Genomic DNA, 24,045 nt, shown 5'->3' with positions numbered 1-24,045 from the left:
TATGACAAAAAACAAATTCCAAAAATGCAACGAGCTCTGGGACGTTGGTTAAAAAAATAATGATAAAGAAAAAGATGATCCATTAGATATGTAAATGTGGATTTTTTTTATTTGTAATTTTGTCTTCTTTGTTTTCAGGCCTTCAGGTTGAATAAACAACAAAGCAAAAATATGCAGATACGACGTCAGGGACGTCTTGGCTCAGTTGTTTTCTGGCAGTATTGATCACATACGCTACTTGGTTATGTGTTGTAACTTCAACATCTGAGAGGCCATTATATAAAGACTACAACAATAGCCTAAAGGCAGACAAAGCGTGAAAACTGACACCAACTCACATCAAGTCTGAAATATATATAAAAGAAAAACTAAGGAATACATTTTACCACCATTATTTAAACATTTAAACAGACCGATACAGGCGAATTGGTATTTTTATTTACTTTATATTTTAGTTTTTTATTTGAAATGTTTTAAATACCAAAATGAGGCAAAGCTACACATAATTGATGTATTATCAGCTAAAACTAACAAGTACATATATAATCTGAATTGAGGGAATTATGTTTGCCTATATTGAAATGGTAGGGGCTCAATCATCAGCAATTTAATAAATTAAACCCACATGAAGTTCTGTTTGAAATATACAGGCTGTTGTTCGAAAAATAATCATTTCATGGACCCGAAAGTTTTTCACATTTTTTAAAACAGAAATTAGCACTGAGCCAAGTTTATATTTTAAAACTTCTAAATGAGTGTGAGTTGAACCTCTGAATGGACAATAAAACAAAATCAGCTATAAGTAATATATTCAACGTCAATAATAAGGGAAGGATTAAACTGCTGAACATTGATTAAATGGCGATGGTGGTTTAATGGTTAGTAATGGGTGCATATGAGACTTTAAAGCCATCAATCCTAAGTGAGAGTTGTCTTCCTATATTTTAATTTATTCACATTTCATATTGGACATCAGTGTCTCATGGCTGTGAGTTTATTGATCTACTAAAATATCCTTTGGGATGAATATGTTATCTTACATTTCATAGTTGTATTGCCAAAGCACGTTGTTTCTTAAAAAAGCATTTAAATATGCCAAACAATTTATGTTATTTGTGTATCTGATTAAAAAAAAGTACTTAAAAAAATACTTTAAATATGTATATAAATGTAAATCAAACATGTATTCATAAAAGAGTCCACGCTTCTTACTGATGTTCACGTTTATTATTGTCCTCTCACGGAACACCGTGAAAACCAGAAGACACAAAACAGCTTCATGTACAAACAACAAAGAAACAAATACTCTGTCTCTCATCACCTGCAACAAGTATAACAGTGCTAAATAAAGTTATCTTAATCAATGTTACCGTGTTCGCCTGGTAGACCAGCAGTAGAATAACAGACGCGAAAATAACAGTTCGCCGTTTTCACCTATTTCTGAAAAAAAATAGCTGCTTAACCTTCCGGGTCAGGTCACGTTACAACAACAAAAGCTCGTTTATCATCATGAGTAGAACAAAAGCAAAACAGTAAAGAGTTTAACACAAGGTACCCGAAATTACAGTAAATGCAATGTATTATAATGCATAAATAAACTACTTAATAATTATACAAATCGCGTAAATCAACTTCCACTGTTTACACGGCAATGTATATAAACCGGTCGGCGTCAACCACACTTTCAGCAGCTGCTGTCGATGCCAGGGCAATAATCTGGAGGCTTTATTTATATAATAGAAAGTAGACCCCTTGTGGTTAGAAAGGGAAATAGATGCAGAAAGCTTAACGTGCCTGTCAGCCCTGCACGGCCCGAGCGCACCGAGTGGGAGGCGGCAACCTGCACCGACAATCACACTGAGACTCCCTCATAGTTGTTAGCTGTTTGTTCTGATCGGAGGAAGACATCAAGGAGCCGCAGGAAAAAAAAAAAATGGAAAATGAGAGCAAGAGGAAGATGAAGGAGAGATTTGGCCTGAGGCGGGACATCTTTAAGGAGTTCCTGGCGGAATTTCTAGGGATATTTGTCCTGATAGTGAGTACCTCCCTCTGCACCTGTCATCCAGCTTAAACAGCCGCTTTAAAGCTTTGAACCAGTATGCTAATAAGGTGTCAAACTGCGTCTCCAGGGACTGCTGTCTCTCATACGTCTCTATTAACAGATAGTATATTATGGGAATAACAGACTTTCTCTTTGATGTGCTGCAGCTGTAATTTGCTCCTGACAATCATAAGAAGATGTGACTGATGTGGGACTGTTTTTCGTCCTCACATCTCCTCCAGAAGTGCAAAGTAATATAAAAGATGATTCATTATAACTGTAATCAGTCATTGTTTCTCAGTTATTAGGTTATGGAAAAAATAAACATGGAATCAAATTAGGTATAGCAAATGATCTGCTGTACAGAGTATAATGTTTCCTGATCCTTCCTTGAAACAGTTACTAGCTTTTTATTTATTATGGCAGTCTGGACTGTCTTCGCCTCCAACTGTCACCCCTGAGCTCCACCTGTCACCTCTCTGAGTCCACGTTAATGCCTGATGCCATGTCAGAAAAGAGATGCAGCTTCCACAGCAGCCTCTTTTTATTGTTGGACAACTGCTCTCCTACCAACACTTTGTTTTTGTCTGAATTACTTCTGCCTTTGATCTAATAAATGGGGGATTCATTATTTCTTTTCCAGGCTCCAAGAAGGGCAAATTGTTTTTGGCAGTCGGAGGCTGTCGGCAGACAAGAGTGCTAGTGTTAATGACTGTTATAATTGGAATAATTAAAAACAACGGGTCTTTCTACCTCCACCCTTTGTGTTTTTGTTATTGTCTGTGTCCCAGCTCTTTGGATGTGGTTCAGTGGCCCAGACGGTCCTGAGTAAAGGGGCTCTCGGGGAGCCCTTGACCATCCATATTGGTTTCTCTCTGGGAGTCATGATGGCTGTCTACATGGCAGGGGGAGTGTCAGGTAAAAGTACTGTGTATGGACACATGCCCAGCTTCATTCATTCAATTCATTACGATACTAAGTCATCCTCAACTCTTTCCAGCTAATGATTATTTCCATTATCAATTATTCAGAAGAGTAATTGATTCATCTTTCAATAAATTCCAGAAAATGGTGTAAAAGTGCAAGTTTCTAAAAGCCCAAGGTGACATTTATATATTGCTTTCAAAGACATTCAGTTTACAGGAATATGAAGAGAGCAAAAAACACATTCTCACAGTTAAGAGGCTGCATTGAAAGGATGTTTGGCACATTTTCTTAATAAGAAAACAATTATTAAGATAGTTGAGTGACTAATTGTTTCAGATATACCTGCAAGCATGTTGACATTAATGGCAAAGATGCTTTCTGATAAATTAAGTATTTGTCTCAGGTCTCTGGGGTTCTCAGTGAAGAAAAACAAAAAAGATAATTATCGGCCTGTAGCAAGCTATTACGCAGGCTGGTAACAAAGGTCATCGCTCAACGTTTGTCTGTGGTGGAGATGCGATCTTTGGTCGTGGATGTCTGACCGTCTCTTTGCTCTTACAGCACAATTATGATTGATATAACTGCCCACTGATCTAGATAAAGTAATGTTTAGACCTTTGGTATGGACTTGCAGTGTTACATAATGGAGTAAATTCAACATATAGTCTCCTCTTTTCTGGTCTGGGAGTCAATACTTACTGATACACATGGAGATTTTTTTTTCTGGAGAGTAAACTATGTTTTCTACCGTCCCTAATAGAAGGATTTTCAGTGTAAGAGTGGTGTCAGTGTGCTTAATCTCTGGAGATATTGTGTCCTGATGTCCAAATGGGACTTTTTCGGTTGCATTCCTCCAGGATTACAGCAAGAAGAGCCCTCTGCGCGTTGCCAGGAATGATAGGGACTGATAGTTGTGAAATGTCACAGTGCTTCTCATTAGCTTGCTGAGCCCAAATGGTGAGTGTCAATTAATCAACAGTCAAGGGATTCATTATGTTGGAGGTTGCGTTGTGCAGGCCCATAGACTGTTGTGTGGTCATTTCTATCAGCGTTGGAAAGTGAAAGTGTGAAATACACTTATTCTCTCAAATCTGTCCATTAAATATGAAGTAACAACCAGCAGACAGTTAGCTTAGCTTAGCATAAAGACTGAAACAGGGAGAAACAGCTACCACTACCAGCGCCTGTAAAGCTCATTAATTAACAATGTTTTGTTTGTTTAGTGTAAAAACAATAATTCACGGTTTTACTAGGGTTTTGTGTCAGCACTAATGTTTGGCTCTGAGGAGTTGCTAGGCACCCACAGGAGACAGTTATTGATCCCGGCCAACAAATGTTATAGGCTTTGAGTATATAATCATTTTTACACATTTTTTTGTATTGATTAAACAAAAGAGATATAACATGTTAATAAGGGAGCTTCAGAAGTGCTGGGGGAGCCAGGCTATCTGTTTCCAGTCTTTGTGCTAAGCTAAGCTAACCTGCCACTGCCTCCAGCTGCATATTTACCATACAACCATGAGGGTGGTTTCAATCTTCTCATCTAACTCTTTGCAAGAAAGCAAATAAGCATGTTTCCCTAAAATATTGAACTATTCCTTAAAAACCTGACAATCTCAGGGTGGCACAAATTCTCCAGTGTCATGTGTTTTACTTCTAGCCCATTAGGGATTTGGGGGAACTAAATCGTGTTATTCTAGAAATTTAAAGTTATTCAGTGAGAAATTTAACTTTGATTGACAATGGTGAAAAAAGAGGAGTGAAACAGTATTTCAATCTCCATTTAGTTTATGATGGCTGTTGTTGTTGATCGTCCCGACTATACAGTGTTACTCGTGCTCCATGTTTAATGAGAAGAGTTGTAAAGCTTCAGAGGAAAAGCAGAACAGCCTGAGGACAGGGAGGTTAATATATGGAGAGCTTTTGCTGCATGACTGGGCCATTCAGCCCCGGGGTCCACAGCTCAGTGGGAAGCTTCTGTCCAACGACATCTCTGAAGATGATCAGAGGTATTGGACTAATGAGCTTTACTGGGGCATGGGTCTCTGGAGAGAGGGGGGTCAGGTGTGACAAGCCTGGCGTACTCGGCTTCCCTGGCAGGACGGCCCCATAGGAGACGAAAACACAATTGTTTTCACTTTGTAGTCTCAGATTTAGATGACAGTGTACCGTAAGTGTGACACATCATGGTCACTCTAATGACCTGCAGTCTACGTGTGCCTTAAGCAGATTCAGGCAGATTATGTCAGATGCAATTCAGACAGACCGGTCTGGCTGGTTGTCTTGGTCAGTGTTTGTGAACAGGACGGGGAGATTAACAATGGGCGCATGGCTGATACCCCCAGTGGTGTTACCACAGTGGGGTCAAAGCCAAGATCCCAGAGTGTTAAATAAACGACCCCACACTGTCATCACAGCCCAGTAACATTTGACTGGAATGTGTTCAAACACGCCTCTTAAAGACAATATAGAATGTAGGAAAACAGAACCAATTTGACGGCATACAAACCCAGGGCTCTTTGTTTGAGAATATCCTGAAAGTTTGAAATGAATGAGCTCTAGAGGGTTTGAACACAGGCACTAAATGATTAGACAGCTTTTGTTTTATTCCACTGAACTGAACTGAAAGTTTACTTTATCTGGTGAGAGAAGACAAGAGACTTTCAAAATGCTTTGCTAAGTAATTCTTCTCTAGATTTAGAGCTGAAATGATTAGCAATTTAATTAAATGAGTAATTTGACAGAAATAAAATGATTGGCTGTTATTTTAATAATTTATTATTTAAAGGATAACTTGATTTCACACAAAAGGTCAAAAGTCTTGGGGAGTACTGCTGCATATGTTGATTTAAGCTTCGTGAAATCTGATAAATTACCTCAAGTAATGTCACCTGAGTCAGCATCGTTGGATCTGATGATTACAAGTTTGAAAATGAAAAAACAAGTTGTAGGTGTAGAGTTACAAAGAAGTGAGTTTACCAGCTCAAAGTTAAATTAGCTGCTACTGTAATAACATACTTGAATCTCTCACCAAACTGTTGGCAGTAGAGTTGCATTGGTTGAAATGTAGGTACCAAGTTTTGACAAAGAAGATAAACGTGTGGAATAAAGGAATAAGATTAATTGATTATGAAATCACTATTAAATTGCAGCCCGAATTATATAAATATTTTTGAGTCATAACATTCTTGGTAGTTTTTGTCATTGTCATTTCTTGTCGTGGTTACTAGATTTTGTTCATCTCTTTTTGTTGCGTTGTTCCAGGAGCCCACGTGAACCCAGCAGTCTCTCTGGCCATGGTGATCCTGGGGAAGCTTCCTCTGAAGAAGTTCCCTGTGTATGTGGTGGCACAATTCCTGGGGGCTTTTGCTGGATCCTGTGCTGTCTATGGGTTGTATTATGGTGGGTGTAAATGTGTAAATGTCATCACTACAAGAGAACTGTCTCAGAAAGGATTATTAGGTTATCCAGATAACGTTTCAGAGGAAACCCAGAACCCTATCAAGTGTGAAACATTGACTGAAGTGAGGTTATCCAGCTATAATCCTGCTTCATGTGAGAACCCTCTGAGTTTGATAAAAGACTTGAGACATGGTCCTGCAAAGAAATTGCCCTATTTTATCTAAATACTGTTTTTATGTCTGACTTATGAGTAATAAAACACAAATATTGGAGGAGCTTGTTTCTAACAACTATGTAAACAGTTGCTTATCTTTTGTTGTATTTTCTTTTCTACAGATGCTTTGATGGAATATACCAATGGAGAATTTGCTGTTACTGGTGCAAATGCCACGGCCAACATATTTGCATCTTATCCAGCAAAACATCTCACAGTCCTGAATGGGTTTGTAGATCAGGTGGGGCTTAAGGCTAACTTGCAATCTATAAGTAATTTCCCCTGGAAAATACACTGATATACGCGTGGCTAACAACACTTTAACCAGTTTATACAAGCTGTCTGATAACATGAAAGTAAAAGCTTTGGATGGTTTTGCTCCTTTTTTATTTGGAATTAATGTTCTCAATGACATTTTCCAACAGCATTCTGTGTAAATGGAATCCACTAGAGCATACAGAGATGCATGTGAGTGTGCATTCAGTGCAGTCGTGGGTGATTGTAAGCATAAATGGACATGAGAGTTGTTTGCTGATGTATGAACAATTCTGCTCCGATGCTGAGAATAGCTACCATCTGTTATGAAAGTGTACGAGGCGAGATACAAATGTTAGTTTGTGTATTTGTGAAGACGGGGTCGAATCAGTATTTTTCCCTTCATCATATTAATTTGAGCTACATTCACATTTATAAGAGGTTGTATTTTAGATGAAAAGCATTATGTTTGTTAACTGATTATATTTCAATAAAGCCAAGATTTAAACCATTTTTATATGCATTACTGATATAAACAAAGCAGCTACACCATCAGAAACATGGTGACATTTGATAATGGGCATTTGGATCACAGACCATTTGCCTTTAAATGATCAAATTAGAATCTGTCAAATCAAACAAAATAAAAATGTTTAGATAATATGTTAATTTGAAATATATAGCCATATGGGGCTGTGTAGTAAAGCTGCCTAATACAGACTGAAACCAGGGGAAAGGGGAAGCCCCTTAAAAGCTTATACAAAATAACAGAGGGCAGAGGTCACTGAGGTAACTCAAAAACAACAACACCAACACCAAAAAGAGTGATTTGTTATGTTCTTTTATGTCTATATTCTAAGATTGTGCACTTCATTTTAAAATGTTGTTGTAGTCTTGAATTTAGTGAAAATGACTGATTTGTGCTAATTGTCTGATGCTTTTGTTTTCAAGGTCATTGCAACTGCAGCACTAATCCTGTGCATCCTGGCCATCACTGACAAGAGAAATATCGGTGCTCCAAAAGGCATGGAGCCTCTGTGCATTGGCCTGACCATCATGGCCATCGGAGTGTCCATGGGTCTGAACTGCGGCTATCCAATCAATCCGGCACGAGACCTGGGCCCACGGTTCTTCACGGCTGTAGCTGGGTGGGGGATGGACGTATTCAGGTAATTTTACTGAAAAAGAAACAAAAAGGTGCCTTTTCCACGTAAAGAACAGTGATGAAAATATAAATATCCAGCAGGGCAATGTTGGGATTATTATCAGAAAGATGAAAGCCATTTTTGTCGCCTGCCGGAGAGAACTAGGCGTCCATTATTTACTGCTGCTCACACTCTCACCACTGCCTGAGACGTAGTAGATGTGTTATGTAAGAAACTCAGTCAACCAAGTGGCTTCTCTTTTCTATCCCACATGAAGAGCAGCATTTGTAGCTCCATCGCTGCTCTCTTGACAATCTGAATGAATATTTAATGTATTTCCTGCATTTTGAAAAAGGGCTCTGGGATTTAGGTGAATAGGGAGAGAATACATGCACACATATATGAAATATTCAATGCTTCATTACTCAAATGACACAATTCTATATTCTTCAGTTCCCGAGCTCCTCAGTCTCTCTTTTTCCCTTTTATTCTCTCCTTATTGTACAAACATACTGATTTAATTTCATCAAACCAGAGGTATTCATTAAGATTCCTCTTTTCTTTTTCAAAAACAAGTTATATCATTTATATACAGTTTTAAGTGTCATATTTCACTGAGAGACAACTGGATGTGCCCGATCACTTAAATTTTGAAGTGAGATCGCAATTTAAAAAAACAAAAAGCGATAATATCACATGAAGAAAAAGGTGTCATTTTAATGTCACAAAGTACATTTCAGATACTGTCTGCATGTTGCAAACTGGAGAGGGCGTCTACTTTGGACTTTGTCAAGAATGCAAACAAAGCTGTCATGCTACATGCATACTAAATGTCTCACTACAGCAGACTTTGTATACTATGATACCTCCTGGAACATTTCCAAAATCTACAAACACATATAGGCTGATAAGCGTGGTATGACCTCTCGATTGTCTGTGCAGGGCTAAAACGTTGTTTCTGAAGTCAAGTCTTCTTTCCAGTATCTTGATTCAATGTATCCCTCTACAAAAGTAGGTGTAATAGCTTTTGAAAAGTTATGTCCACCAACAATAGCGTTTAGTGCGACTGCATAAGCCCCTACAGTGAAGAACCTGTTTAGTTAACAACACTGCTTGGTTAGGTTTAGGAAAAGATCATACTCACATGGCGTTGCTTAAGTAGGCAAGATTCGAAACAAAAGTGAGGTACAATATGTCAACATTGACTTGGTTTCACACAGAACACGAACATGTTTGTTCAACCAGTACCAACTCCCAACTCATCCAATACTGTTGCTTGGTCAGTGCCCCTCATGGTCTGATACCGACGCACAAGGCACCCTTTAGCATCTGGATAAGATGCACCGGGTTTTCAACTAACTGCATTGTAAATACATCTCTGTCATTATTAGCTGTTCAGAGCAAGTGATATCAAACAACGTAACAAATCAAGTACTCTAGTTGGCTAAACCTAACCAAGTAGTTTTGTTGCCTCAGTAAATCTAAAACCTGAATAAACTTAAATCTGAAGTATATTGAACTGTATGCATGTAAAGAGCGGAAATTGTATGTTTCCTGTAAAGTGGGCAGTGGATTTTCAAAAGACACTATTCATGTAATGAGCGGAAACTGACACGCTGTCCTAACACTAGAGGGCTACCTACAGTAGAGTGGATAGTCTGAGGTGTACAGGCCACTGACTATGCTGCCGTATTTGACGAGTTGGGAATCAAAATGTTTGTTTTTTTACCCATCCATCCATCCATCCATCCCAACCTCCTCGCTAGTAGACTTTGTCTCTCTTTATACTATGTCACCTGACTTCCTTAGAGGCAGCCCTGCATGTCCTGGCTCATGATTACGTGGCTTATATACAAAGTACATTTTATTATTTTTTGTACGTAGAAGTACGAATAACAACCTACATGATTTAAGCTTTAATTATCACTGAGGCAAAGTAGTGTGATCCCCTGGGAAGTTGGAACGCATTCCTTTGGTCACCTTTGCCAAGCTCTGAGGACGACAATGGTCGAGTGACTCGGTCAGTCGGTCTGACTCTTGTGCCAGTTCTCGCTCGGTGATCTCAACCACCCCTGGCACCTTTCCACAGAGGAGCTTTCTCACTAACCGATGAACTCTGCCAATGGGACACTGGAGGTTAAGAGCTTGGCTTGATGATGGATCTCAGAAACCTTATTTCTATAGCATTCACTGCCATAGTTGACTTTTTTAACTAGGTAATCAAAGCTTCTTTTACTCAAGTGTTGACATGTATATATTTATGCTGTTTTTGTCATTGCCCTCAGTGCCCTGTTTGTGACTGGGCCTGCTCTGGTTCTTTATTTTTAACCCCTGCGCTCAAAAGTGTCTGTGCACGCCATTGCTGACATGCATTAAGAATAAACTTAGTAATAAATCTAACTTGGATAAATATGCCATTTTATAAAAGCAGTGCTTTTAAAAAAGGAGTTCCTGATCTGACTTATTTGACCCGATGACATAATATAAAGAAGAATTAAAGGCAGTCTAAAGGCTTGCTATACTGATTTTCTCTGTCTCTATGTCACAGTTGTAACTATCACCAGATGGCTCATATAGCTTTATAGATATATACCAAGATTGCTTTAATGCACATGTAAGCCCTTAGTGCTATGTTCATATCATGCAACTGTGTGCTGAATCTGACATAATCTTTTACATTTATGATATAAATACAGCGGCTACAAATGCAGTCAAATCTATTGGAGGGTGGCAATTGGCTCCATGCATTGTCCACATGGCGTCAATGTGACCCACTGTCTCCTGGCTTGATCATCTTAGTGGTGACCATAGATTAAAGTCTATAATCTATCCGCCTCCCTTCTCTAGTCTACTTCCTGAGTGCCTACAGAAGAGAGACATGACCCGCTCAGGCGCTTGTTTACTTCCAGGCCTGTGCATCAGGTCTGTTAACCGAAGCCCTTTCTCCCGAAGTAAAGGTTCCTAACAGCCACATTGACCAGCAGGACTCTAATCTCCCTCTGGCTCTGTTTGAGGTTGGCCAGAGTGAGAAATAAGGACACATGCAGTTGGTCTGACACACAGAGCTCCTTAAGACTTTACTGTAATCTGGGTTAACTGCATATAACTCACCTCTGGTAGGATGATACTAACATAAGCATACAAATTGGAGAGGCAGTATACTTAAAAGTTTCACCACATAAAAACGCAGCCTTAAATAATAGACTTCAAAAACAAAACAGGAGAATTTTAAAAACAAACAAAAGAATTCACATAAAAGGGATGGCAGACTTCAAACAAACCAGCAAACTGCATCAATCATCGAATGTGTATTCAATGTTAGGGCAAGCACATGCAGTGCTCAAATGATTCTTATTTAAAATCTTCCATGCTTAATGTAGTTTAAAATCTCTTTAGCTCACACCAAGATGAGGGTCCAAAAACTTAAAAAGAGCTTTCAGCAAAAACAATGTGGTTTTAGGAATGACGAATATAATTTCTCCACATGATCAGAGGCTGGTAGGGATAATAAATGATTAGGATATTAGGATATATATCCATAATCAATTGCTGATGGGAATGTTGATAGATTTTTTTTTTTCCTTGCACCAAAAGAAAAACAGAATGTGTTCCTATAACCTAATTTGTTTTCATAAGACACTCGATATAATGTTTAAAAGACTGATTGTCTTCTTGGAAATAACCCAGGTATTTATGAGTTGAGCAACAATCTGATACACATAACCAGCTGGCTTCTTTGACCTTGAGAGGCACATCATTTTGGTTTTGTCAACAAATGTTGTAAAAAAATCTGAAGTCATAGTATGCCGTCTGGGATACAAATCAACAAAACTACTGTAAATAACAGTTGCCAATTGCTGTAAAAGACATGCAGGCGAGAGTGCTTTTCAACATTTCCAAAAAACACTTATTGCTCGTGTGCAATTGGTTAAGCTACCGCGTGCCAATGGTGGCACGCATCCTTAAAGTTGCCTCCCCCTGTTTTAAAAGGATATAGTGTTCTCTTGTCAACGCAGAGTATTTTTAACCCTGACATGGATGACTTAGTTGTGGAGTGTCCCAGTATGGCATGGGTTTAAGATTTGAAGTGTTTAATTAATGCAGGATGCTGTGTTAATAATAGTAAATACATTGGTAATTACATTTTGTCATAGTCATTGATATGAATGGCTTCTCTCTGCAGAGCTGGAGGTTGCTGGTGGTGGATCCCTGTGGCGGGGCCTATGGTAGGCGGAGCAGTAGGAGCAGGCGTTTACTTCCTCTGCATTGAGTTGCACCATCCCGAGCCTGAAAAACAGGAGGAGAACAACATCCAGGACAAATATGAAATGATAACTATGAGTTAAAATTTAGAACAAGGGTAGCAGTGCGAAGCAACAACGCAGCTGATTTTCACCCTCAAAAAGGCAAAAAATGTCATCTAGATGAAGCAGTTTTATACATTTGTTATATAAAAATTCAGAGCAAATTTGCAGTTCATATTTAATACAAAGCATGCATCTGACTACACAATTTCATAGTCATTTATAAAATATGCATGAGTTTTATGAAGCCTTTAACGTCTCTTTTTGTAAAAGTTCTGGTCTATTTATAGTTCCCCGGTTTTATCTGCCTGGGGCTCTTTCATATTTCAAAATATTATAGTAGCTTGATAAACATGTTCTCTTTAGACATCAAGATGTTCCTACTATGGAGAGTTTCCTCTACATTGCAGTCATGCAGTATTGTTCATAATCTTCTATTTCCTAACTAGGATCTTTTCCTCTCACTAGAAGTATTTGCCAAGTTTCTGTAAAGCATTTTTATTTTTACTACTGTCTACCTAACCAACACATATTTAATATGTATAGCACTTTGTAAAAAGTTGATTTAATGTGGAAATGTTGTAATCTATATAACTTTTAGCCAACTAATGTGTTTGATGGACGGACTTCCTTCTTCGGTTTGACTTCGTCCTTTGCATGTGCGTGTGACTGATTGCTTTATCTAGTTTACAGCGTTGGAGTTTTTATTACATGTTTATATAGAAAACCCAGCCTTAAATGATTTTCCTGGCATTGCTTAGTTATTCAGTCTTCTCCATAATTTTGCAGCACACAAACTTTACTTGTGTTATACTGCTGGATTACAGATTTACTCATTACGAACACCCTTGATATTGACAAGCCATAACTTAACATAACAGACATAACTAAGACATGTAAATGTCTGCAAATTAAAAAAAAAAAACAGGTTTATTTTGTTTCCAGCAGAAGCTTTTTGCTAATGTTACTGGAACCTTTGGTGAATTGTGTCAGTGAACATGCTGTATTAGGGGCAACATGCAAACACTGACAGTAAACTGTTTACATTATGTGTAATGTGTAACAAAGCACAAGAAAGGAGCAATAATACTTGGAAATGTAAAATGGACTCTCTCTCTTATTAACTGTGTTGTTGTGATTCATAACGCTTCTTATCGTGTGAGCACAGAAATGTGAATTTTCTAAGACATGTTTTAGAATAAAAAACTTGTTACCCAGCCTGAAAGACAACAGGATGCATACAGACCTATGCTGACATTAATGTTGATATCTGCTGAACATGCATTTGCACTTACACTAATACACAAATTTGTACATACACTACATTACTTACACTAATTGTGGGATTACATTGCACTGCACTGAATGTCATTTTACAACACGTATACCTGACAATTACTTAAATTAATTTGTTTGTTTTACTTTTGTGAAACAACATAATGTGACAAAAGGCAGAAGCACAGAGACGTTCTTCTCTGAGATGGATTAAACATGCACTGCATCATTTGGTCTGCTTTCACCAGAACAATCTTAACACTCATGGGGAGTGCCCATTATACTTCAGACCCTGTATGGCCTATGTTTGAATCAGAATAATTACATTTTGTTTGAAAAGGAGTTGAAGGTGTTTGTTTCACTGAATCTATTCAGCTGTTCAGTGACATGGTGTATATTTTGTCTCTCCCTGTCACACACTTTGATTTCAGTGTTTCGGTCCAGAGTGGTAGCCTGTCAGGAAGTAACATTTAAATATTGTTTGTATGTCTTTTGTTGTTGCTTATTTGCTTTTTCTAAGGTAGTTTCCTAACATGAATGCCTTTATCCGTCTGAATTAGCTGTTTGTCTTATTCGGTGTATCTTAATGTTGAATAAAGATTGTTTGAATTATTTGTTTGTTTATACTTCTGTTTATTTCCTTTAAAACTAAATAGAGACCATCTTGCAATGCGAACACTCCTGCCGTGACAGCCGGTGAATAAAGTAGGCAAAGAACCCACTTCCTACCTCCGTTACCTTGCTGTGACCTCAAACATCTTCAGATTTAGCCCTCAGTTAGAACTCACCTACACACCTCAAACATTTCTTTTCAATACTATACTATAACTATTTCAGGACTATTTTCAACATACTATATTATAATTTTTTATGACTCTTTTGAAATACCAAACTATGACTTTTTAGCCTCCTGCCAGATGGAAGGGGCTCAAACAGTTTGTGTCCAGGGTGAGAGGGGTCGGCTACAATCTTTCTTGCTCGCTTCAGGGTCCTTGAAGCGAACAAGTCCTGGAGGGGACGGCAGATTGCAGCCAATCACCCTCTCAGCAGAGCGGATGATGCGCTGCAGCCTGCCCTTGTCCTTGGCTGTGGCTGCAGCGTACCAGACGGTGATGGAGGAGCAGAGCATGGACTCAAAGATGGCTGTGTAGAAAAAGGCCTTTTGAGAGAAGACATTTTGACTCAAAGCACAGGTGTAAATAATAACATGAATGACGGCTGAATTCAATTTAGCTGTTTCAGTTTCAGGGTTCTGGTATCGGGCACACTGGCTCACTATCACACTGTGACTATGACTTGAATAGAACAGAACCAGAAAGGCGAAATGTCTGTCTGTGAAAAAACAATTGAATTTATGAAGATAAGAATTTACTTGTGAACAACAACTCATATTGTACCGATTGAAAATTGAACATATTGGTTTGAGACATGTTCTCCATAAGAAAAAATAAATCTTCAATTGTCCTTTCAACATTTTTTATTAAAAGTTTGATGTCCTTTTCGAAAATGAACATTTAAAGAGACGAGGACCGGACGATATGTCCTCACTTCCAAAAGTGTCCTGATTCTAAATTGTACTCAAATTGGTCCTCACAAAGATAGATGTACAAGAGCTCTCAAACAAACACACACATAAACACACACTTACACTAACACACAAACAGGTTGTTATAGACCAGGCATTCATTCTACAAATAACATCTTCAGTCATTACTTTAGTCCAGAGCACACAAACACACAAGTGAATGTACACAATCATCAATATGAGTAGAAAGCACAGCATTAAAATTGAAAAGAAGACGACTGGAAAAGCTTACATAACTTCATGGAGAATGGATGAAGAGTGTATTTTTGCGGTTAAATGGTTTCAGAGCTCTTTCCCAGAGTGCATTCTCTCTTTGACTTGAATAATAACAGCTTTACATTATAATGGACCCCACCAGCCACTGCACATGAGCCCTTTGCTCATATGAAAGTATTCCTTCAGTTTTTTTATTCTTAATCAAACAAATATGGCAGCCTTGCTTCATGCGCATTATTTTTAGTACTACTTGTAGTACTGTATTTTTGTCTCACCTGAATAAACTGTTGTATTTGTCTATATATGTTCATAAAAGCAGTGATTGGCTGCCAAAAAGGCATGCAGAGACGCAGTAGCAAGTACACACACACACACACACACACGCATGCATTTACACACAGTACTTGGAAAAGCAAAGGTTCATCATGTTTGCTCTTCCAAACCGCTCCCCCGCAGATGTGACATAACACATAAGACAAACTGTGACTATAACTCTTTTGCTTCTGCAAACTATATTTTTATTTGTGTGACTACTGATCTGATATGGGACAGTTCTTTACTGGTATATTTCATAAATACATCCAATAATGACAAATATGGTAATTCAAAGGCCTCTATGATTTTAAAAAATGGTGTAAATGCATTGAAAGCCGCGGGATAACTAATATTACCTTTCTCATAGAAGCTGATAAAAGAACACATAAGTCTGAGTTGATTTGATTGCAATTTCATTTTGGCATCAAAAATAACACATGCAGTCATTTGAATTTCCAAAAAGTCTCAGAAACTATTGTATGGGACATATTGAGTTAAACAGCATCAATTATGAATCGAATCATTTGAGAATACTGTTAATAGGACATTTATTCAGAACTCAAATTGCAATTTGTGGTTTCTGTTTTATTTCTAAATAGAGCAACACTGGAAAGTAAATATACTCCTTAAGCAGTAAAAATGTGAAGTTGCTATGAAGACACAATAATATAAAAACAAGCAGACAGATATACAGACACCAAAACAGGAGGTGTGATATGGAATGATGGGGGGAACTTTCCTACTTAAACATCTAGCATACTCACCATTTGATTTTGTGTTAATATCTTTTTTTAATTTGTTTTGATGGATGAGCATTGTGTCACCAATAACCTTGTTTGTGTCCTATGTTTACTCACATCATACACCTGAGACCAACTGGTACATGAAGATGTGATCGTGATAGTACAGACTTGTAACATTTCACTCTCTTGTCTTGAAACACCACAGATATTACAAAGAGAAATGAGGATAGGCTTGATTTGATCAACAATCTCCTAAAGCAGCATGCTGAGTGGAATCTCATCTAGATAATAATTGATCTTGTTGGATTATGAAAAATAAACATAAAGGTAACTTCTGAACACAATCTCTTGTTAGCCTGAGTACACTGGGTACATGAAGTGCTACTTCTCACCTGTTCAAACACAGGAACATTTCCACATCTAGTCACAAATGTTTGGTCCATAGACTAAGCTTTGGCTTGGAACTGGTAGTTCTGTAACAGCTACACGAGGAAGGACATTTCTCACACTTAAAGGTGGGACATGAGGAGGGTCTGAATGAAGGGTCTGAGGTCATTTTTATTGCTTAGTCACTATCAGTGACTGATAGTGACTTCATCCCTTTGCTCTTACACAATGTGTTCGATCACACGGCCCAGCCCCCAGCCAATCAGGATAGGACTAAATGTCCCCTTATACATAACCATTACTCCTGGTGTCCCCTCTCTTTCTGTACAGTACAGCACAATGTGTTTCCCACTCTGACAGTAATTACGCTTCTTTAAAAAACTTCTACACCAGCAAACAAAAGGTTCTTACCAACAGACTTTACATAAAGAGCTAAAGATTTCAAGCATTAGCTATAGTGGCCACCAGTGTTGGTTTTAAAGGAATTACCAAAGTGTCAGTGCGACACCATGACTGTGGTCAAAATCCTGTGCTGTTTGCTGTTAACGTATCATCTCAATGAAGGGAAGCAAATCAAAGGAAACAGAGCAGGTGAGTAAAATGTATTTAAAAGATTCCAAAAAATGTGATAAAAGACATTTGTTGGATAGGCTCAAGTGCCTTTATTAATGGACACCCTAAATATAATTGTACCACTCCCATTCAGCCAATATACTGTCGGTTCATATATTATAAGCAACAAATCATGTAATCAATATCAAGCTCCTGGTGACAGTTTTAGAAAACTGGGCACCAAACTGCAGTCTAAAAAATTGACTTTTAACCTTAAAACTTACTTTTTCCTCCCAAATTTCCCCAGAAGTTTGTCAATAAATAAATCAATGTTCCAAACCAATACCTCAAACGCAAATATCCAAGGTGTATTGTATTCTATTTTCTGTAATATTTGAAGACAATTGATTAAAAATATATTGGATATCAAACAATTCATCAAATCTTCTGTTTAAAATCAACTGAACAACACAGAGCTGTGTGTCGAGCTGACGTGTTATCTCCTGATTTATTCATATATAACTGTGTTTGATGTTGAGTTTGTCAACTAGTAATTGTGAAATAATCACTATGTAAATTTCACATAACTCCAATTTTTCCCTCAATCGTTTGATTCGGTGAATTATCACGTAAAATAGTACGGATTAAAAATGTGTCTCTGGGCCACATGGGAAGTATCAGTCAGAGCACAGTGCATGCAAACATTGCTGCACTTATTTTGTTTTTGTTTTATCCTTCAACATTATTGCAGAAACCATATTAAACTAATTACAGGCTGAGATTTGTAAAGTACACTCTGGTGCTCTCTTACTAATGAGTCACACTGTTGTTAATTGGATGAACAGTCATAACAGTGAAGAGACACACCAAAGAAAATGTGTGATTAATGAGCAGAGGGGTGGATGATGGATGGATAAATACTTTTCCTTACTTTCACTGTGGAAATGTTTTCATCGTATCGGCAACCAGAGCTCATCAGATGGCAACTGTATCATCGAGCGTTTAGGCGTTTATTATAAACATTAAAATGTTAGAATAATAAATATCCTGGACAAGAATCAATGATGAACCATAAAGGAGATGTAATGATAGATTTCTTTGGAAAGGGATCTATAAAGTGCGTGAGGGACTGTGGGCTGTGGTTTTAAACATGTGAAGGGAGGAGGCATTCATTTAAGAAATTACGAGATGAGACTGGCAGATATTCACTTAATGGGACTTCTTGTGAAGTGTTATCTGTGAGCATCTGCCAAATAAGTCTGCATGATCTGGACACAAAGCAAAGTGCTTCTGAAAGGGCGTTAGTCAGCCTGCAGTCTAAATGGGCCTCAACAGAAAGTGTCTCCCTGTTTACTCATTATTGTATCAATGCATTCATTAAAACATTTCCTCTGCTCTCGAGTGGACCGATAAGGTGAATTTGCATGCGTTATTTGTAATAATTCATCTCAAAGTAAACACACCCAGTACCTCAGCATGTTCTGATATGCAGAGTTACCAAGAACAAACAGAAGGCTGTTCTGCTGTTTGATTTCCGAGGTGCAGTGGACAGAGAGCAGAGGGTAGTCCTGAGGGTGAAAGAGCCGTACGTCAGCAGTTCAGTCTTCAGGATGTTTTTAGAAGGTGAGGACAACTGCACACTGGATCCTCTGCAGCTGCACACGCTCGCCTCCTGTGGCTTCAACAGCAGTAATCCCATCATCATCATCACTCACGGGTGGTCGGTAAGGTCAACTTTTCTTCCACTTCACTGACTTGAACCACTGCATACAAAACATGGAACTCAGGCCAGTATGGAGGACTTGTTGCTGGCATTGTTTCAGATGTAAATGTTACTTACAAATCCCTGAGATGTGCTGAAATAACAAAACATTAAGTTTACACACAGAGACTCTGTGAAATGCCATACGGAGACTATTATTTAAAACTGAGGTCAATTAAGTTACACGTCAATGTTTTACTTTTATTTTACTGATGCAGTTAGTTGAAGTGGATCCGATTGAAACCATTATAATTAAGAGTTATTCTGTGTCTCTTTTTTCCTCAGATAGATGGTATGATGGAGAGCTGGGTGCTCAGGTTAGCCACAACCCTGAAGACAAATCTAATAGACATCAACGTGGTGATTACCGACTGGTTGTCCCTGGCTCACACGCACTACCCCACAGCTGCACAGAGCACTCGCACTGTTGGAAAAGACATAGCTCACCTGCTGCAGTCACTTCAGGTCAGGGGAAGTTTCTCTGCTGAAGCCACTTTATTTTCAGAGTAAATACCATTGTAGAGGTTCTCACCCTGAATGTCACCTTTTCACCATTTAACATAAGTGAAGTCTGATGAATTGGTACAGTTTCCACTGAAGAGGCAACTTAAAGCACCATGCAGGTAGCAGATTTAACTTGTCAAATGTCTTCATATGTAAATAATGTGTCTGTCATAAACCCCACCAGGTACAGTACCAGTACCCAGTTAGAAAGGTTCATTTGATTGGCTACAGCCTCGGGGCTCACATCTCTGGATTTGCTGGAAGCTATCTGGAAGGTTCGGAGAAGATTGGAAGAATTACAGGTGAGTTTTGTTTTACAAGGTTAGGGTAATAATTGTGCTTTCTAAATCCACTGGCCAAAACAAATATAATTAATATAATATTTTGTAACTAAACGGTTCTTGATTGCGTATTGTATCTGCTCAGGTCTCGATCCAGCGGGGCCACTGTTTGAAGGCATGTCTCCCACCGACAGACTGTCTCCTGACGATGCTGAATTTGTAGATGCCATCCACACCTTCACCCAGAAACGTTTGGGCCTCAGTGTGGGCATCAAGCAAGCTGTGGCACATTATGACTTTTACCCCAACGGAGGAGACTTCCAACCTGGATGTGATCTGCATAACATTTACGACCACATATCCCAGTACGGGCTCCACGGTACGATAAAGAACACACTACAATACTTTAGAAAATATATAATATGGTCCACCCGGGACCACAAAATCTTAAGCTCTGCAAGTGGCCACTAGAGGCTGTAATGTTTAATACTCCCTAAAATACCAAAGTGAACTTTGTGCTCGGTTTATTGCAGTAGTGAAGCTAAAAATGGAAAAAGTTCCCTGAGGCATGTGAGGCTGGAGGAAAGGTCCTGGAAATGTGAAACAAAGGTTTATCATACGGGGACCATGAATGCTCAGAAACTTTCATGATTATATATTTATTTAGAAATAGGAATTGTAGCCTGATGGTGGCGTTAGAAAGTTCCACTGGTGCAAGAAACATCAGAATGCAACATCTTTATTGTTACCCACTGTTACAGTTCTACACAGAGTGAAATACTTTTAGAATTAGGTGCCGTGAGAAAGGAATTTCGGTTTCTGTGATTTCAGCATGCCACCTTAAAAAGCTTTCTGGTACTCCTGTGTGCCATTTACATCCCTGTATTTGTGCATGTGTGTTCTGCTGCTTGATCACTTACTGGTTTGCCTCTTCCTCTGCTTTATCATAACATTTTTTTTCCTTAATTGGTCTTGCCACCTCTAAACACTGGTTCAGAAGGAATATCTTGAGCACCAATTCATCTTTTGCTTGTTGACAGTTTCTCGATCAGTGCTTAGGCAGATGAGTTCAATTCCCTCCAGTCAAACACAAGTGGCTCTGGGATTTATGGTGCTTCTCAATCAAAAACACATCCACATAATATGACAGTGAGAGCCACATTAAAGCATCTGTCATCCTCAGAAGTTAATTAGTAACATGTGCCGTCCTCTGCTCTGTCCATCCCTCTGAGCTGAGCTGCCTCCAGGCTACAAGAGTCTATTCAGAGAAAAGGCCCGCAGAGCAGATCAGTATCAGACATAATGAGACGCTTTTAGGAGATGTGACAGAAGGACAGTCTGAGAGATGTCAGACTTTAGTGATAATGAAGTCAATGCACTAATAATGGTCAGAGACCCACAGCCTCTCAATATACAGGAGAATATTTTAGGTGGAAATGATCTGTTGAAATTCAAATCAAGGTTGTTTAAAAAAAATAAATCAATGTCTCACATTTTAAATGTCCACCGTATTTCTATTTCCTCCCATAGCTTTCCAGCAGACAGTGAAATGTGCTCATGAGCGCTCAGTCCATCTTTTCATTGACTCTGTGCTGAATAAAGACAAGCAGAGCATGGCTTACAGGTGCAGTGGCAAAAGTGCTTTTGACCAAGGCGTCTGTCTGGACTGTCGGAAGAATCGCTGCAACACACTGGGCTACAATATCAAGAAGGTCCGTAGTGGCACCAGCAAGAGGCTCTACCTGAACACACGCTCTCGGATGCCTTACAAACGTATGTGGTTGTCATTGTCATTTCAACCAAACAACCTTAAGATACATGTATGTATCTCTAGTCATTATATGTATTATATACTGCAGACCAACACTGCCGAGTGTCTTTTCGTGGAAATTCAATAATTCAACAATCTTCTACTTCTTCTTCTTCTCAATCTTCTCCTTGTTGTTGTTCTTCTTCTTCTCTATCTTCTTCCTTCCCTACAGTCTATCATTATCAGTTCAGGATCCAGTTTGTCAACCAGATGGAGGGGATCGAGCCCTCTCTTACCATCTCCCTCACTGGAACAAAGGAGGAGAGTGGCGACGTCCCAATCATTGTGTGAGTACTGTACCGCCATCAGGCTTACAGTACATCACATACGCTTGGTGTACTCTGTCTTTGACACATGCAATATGCAGCTGTGCAGTCAACCTTATGAAGAAAGAGGGCAAGTTAAGGGGAGCAGCTGACACACATGGAAACAACTGGAGCTGCTGCATGAAAGTGAACTATAAATGGGGATGATGGAGTGAATCATTTACTCAAGACACTAGTACCCAACTGTGTTATCCTTCATGTTCTGTGTATCAAAGAGCCTGAGGCAAACCAGTGTAAGAAGACGAAATATCCCGTGCTGGCCTGCTGTAATTGGTGCCCATCACTTTGTTCTGTAATAAAGAAATGTGACAGCCTGTTGCAAGATGTTCCCTGCTGTAGTAATCTTACTCTGTCTGATTGTTTTTGTGTTTTTATACTCTGACAGCACTGGAAGTATATCAGGGAATAAGACCCACACCTTCCTGATCGCCCTGGACAGAGACTTAGGGGATCTGATGTTGCTCAAATTGCACTGGGAAGGATCGGCTCTGTGGAAGAACATGTGGAACCGGGTGCAGAACATCATTCCTTGGGGTGGCCGGGAGAGGAAGCCACTGCTGACTGTGGGCAAGATCAGCGTCAAAGCAGGCGACACGCAGGAGAGGTACAGCTCTACCTTACAAGGCAGCAGTGGTTTTAAAGCAGCAATACTAATATACTAAAAGTTCATTACAGCATTTACTACATTCAAAAAAGTGTACAGGTTTAAGTATTAGCAACAAAAAAGTATACAAGTTCAAAAAGTTAAAGTACCCCTGAATGGCCCCTTTCAGATTTTCATTGTATTTTATTACACTAAGATATAAGCAGGATTTTAACGCTGTAGCTGGTAAAAGTGGAGCTAATTTGACCAAATTGATATACTGTTGGTTGTTAAATACATCAGCTCCTTAGTTGAGAATGCACACAAAGCAAAGGTCAGACCAGTGGGAGCTTGGACACAATTCCATCAAAATTCAACAGAGCTCTCCGTTGTATTTGTCCCAATTCGGAGCGGTATCTGAGGTTGTTTCTAGTTTCTTTTTATACAATCCGCCAATTAGTCATGTGACTTATAAATACTACAGATACCAAATATAAGCAACATTACAACCAGCTTTTCAAACATGCTTTTACAAGCTATTTTAGAAGCTGAAAATCGTACTCTGCAAAACATCTAGCTGTCATATTAATGTAGTGAAGGAAAAAGGACTATAATACTACTATGAGATGTCGTGGAGTACCATAAAAATGGAAATAGTACATCAAAACTGTACTTAAGAACAGTAGATGAGCAAATGCACTGTACTCATTAGTACTAGATGATTATTACTACTACTATACTACTTGAGTATTACTATCAAATGCATATATTTAAGGTATCTGTCACATATGTACTATTTGAGTAAACTGTGCTGCATTATTAATCATACTAATTACATACATTACAGATAAACCCATTCGATAAAGATTAAATGTACTTTTTTGCAGATACAATCACATGTTGCAGTGTCCCACTCTTGACAGCAGAAAAAAACATTTACACCTTCAGACTTTTAATGCCACCTAGTGGATTGTTTCGCACACTCACTGCTCCACTTCATTGTTCAAATACTTTCTGTTTAACAACACCATGTCAACTGCATTGTTTCTGTTTTGTAGGACGTCTTTCTGTGCCATGACAAATGATGGACAGCATGTTGAAGTGTCGCAAGATGAAGTGTTTGTGCGCTGTAAAGATGAAGCACCAAGACTGCACCGAAGAAAGCACAACTAGGCTAAAAGACTTGTGTGGGTTTCTTAATCTGTTTAACAGACTGAACATCTCTAATGGATGGAATGGCAGTTCACAATTCTGTAAACTCCCCAAAGTGAGGCTATGCAGATTTAAGGAGTAAATTACAAATGATTGATTGTCTGAAAGGTGTTAAATTATTATTAAGATAAGTATTGCACAGTGTACTTTTAGGAACCAGCCCATATTTACATTTTTGCCGACATACAAATGTCTTTCAAGGGTAT

At 38.7% G+C, this 24,045-nt stretch overlaps 2 protein-coding genes across 2 annotated transcripts; both read left to right on the top strand.

Annotated features, from left to right (window-relative positions):
- The first annotated feature begins 1,933 nt into the window (after nt 1-1,933).
- On the top strand, nt 1,934-12,330 carry aqp9b (aquaporin 9b). Its single transcript, XM_076109970.1, has 6 exons — nt 1,934-2,035; nt 2,833-2,959; nt 6,233-6,370; nt 6,707-6,825; nt 7,791-8,008; nt 12,168-12,330. The coding sequence occupies exons 1-6, from the start codon at nt 1,934-1,936 to the stop codon at nt 12,328-12,330; spliced, it is 867 nt and encodes a 288-aa protein (XP_075966085.1).
- Nucleotides 12,331-17,318: 4,988 nt separating this feature from the next.
- Nucleotides 17,319-23,800, top strand: lipca (lipase, hepatic a). Its single transcript, XM_076109971.1, has 9 exons — nt 17,319-17,400; nt 18,901-19,085; nt 19,409-19,588; nt 19,812-19,929; nt 20,054-20,287; nt 21,439-21,681; nt 21,891-22,005; nt 22,430-22,648; nt 23,686-23,800. Exons 1-9 carry the CDS (start codon nt 17,319-17,321, stop codon nt 23,798-23,800), a joined length of 1,491 nt encoding a protein of 496 aa, XP_075966086.1.
- Nucleotides 23,801-24,045: the final 245 nt, after the last annotated feature.

The sequence above is a fragment of the Anarhichas minor genome, unplaced genomic scaffold (genome assembly GCF_050575085.1).
Source record: "Anarhichas minor isolate MPS153535 unplaced genomic scaffold, ASM5057508v1 ptg000042l, whole genome shotgun sequence".
NCBI lineage: Eukaryota > Metazoa > Chordata > Actinopteri > Perciformes > Anarhichadidae > Anarhichas > Anarhichas minor.
Note: the sequence above shows the minus strand (reverse complement) of the source record. Positions and strands in the feature narration are given on the sequence as shown.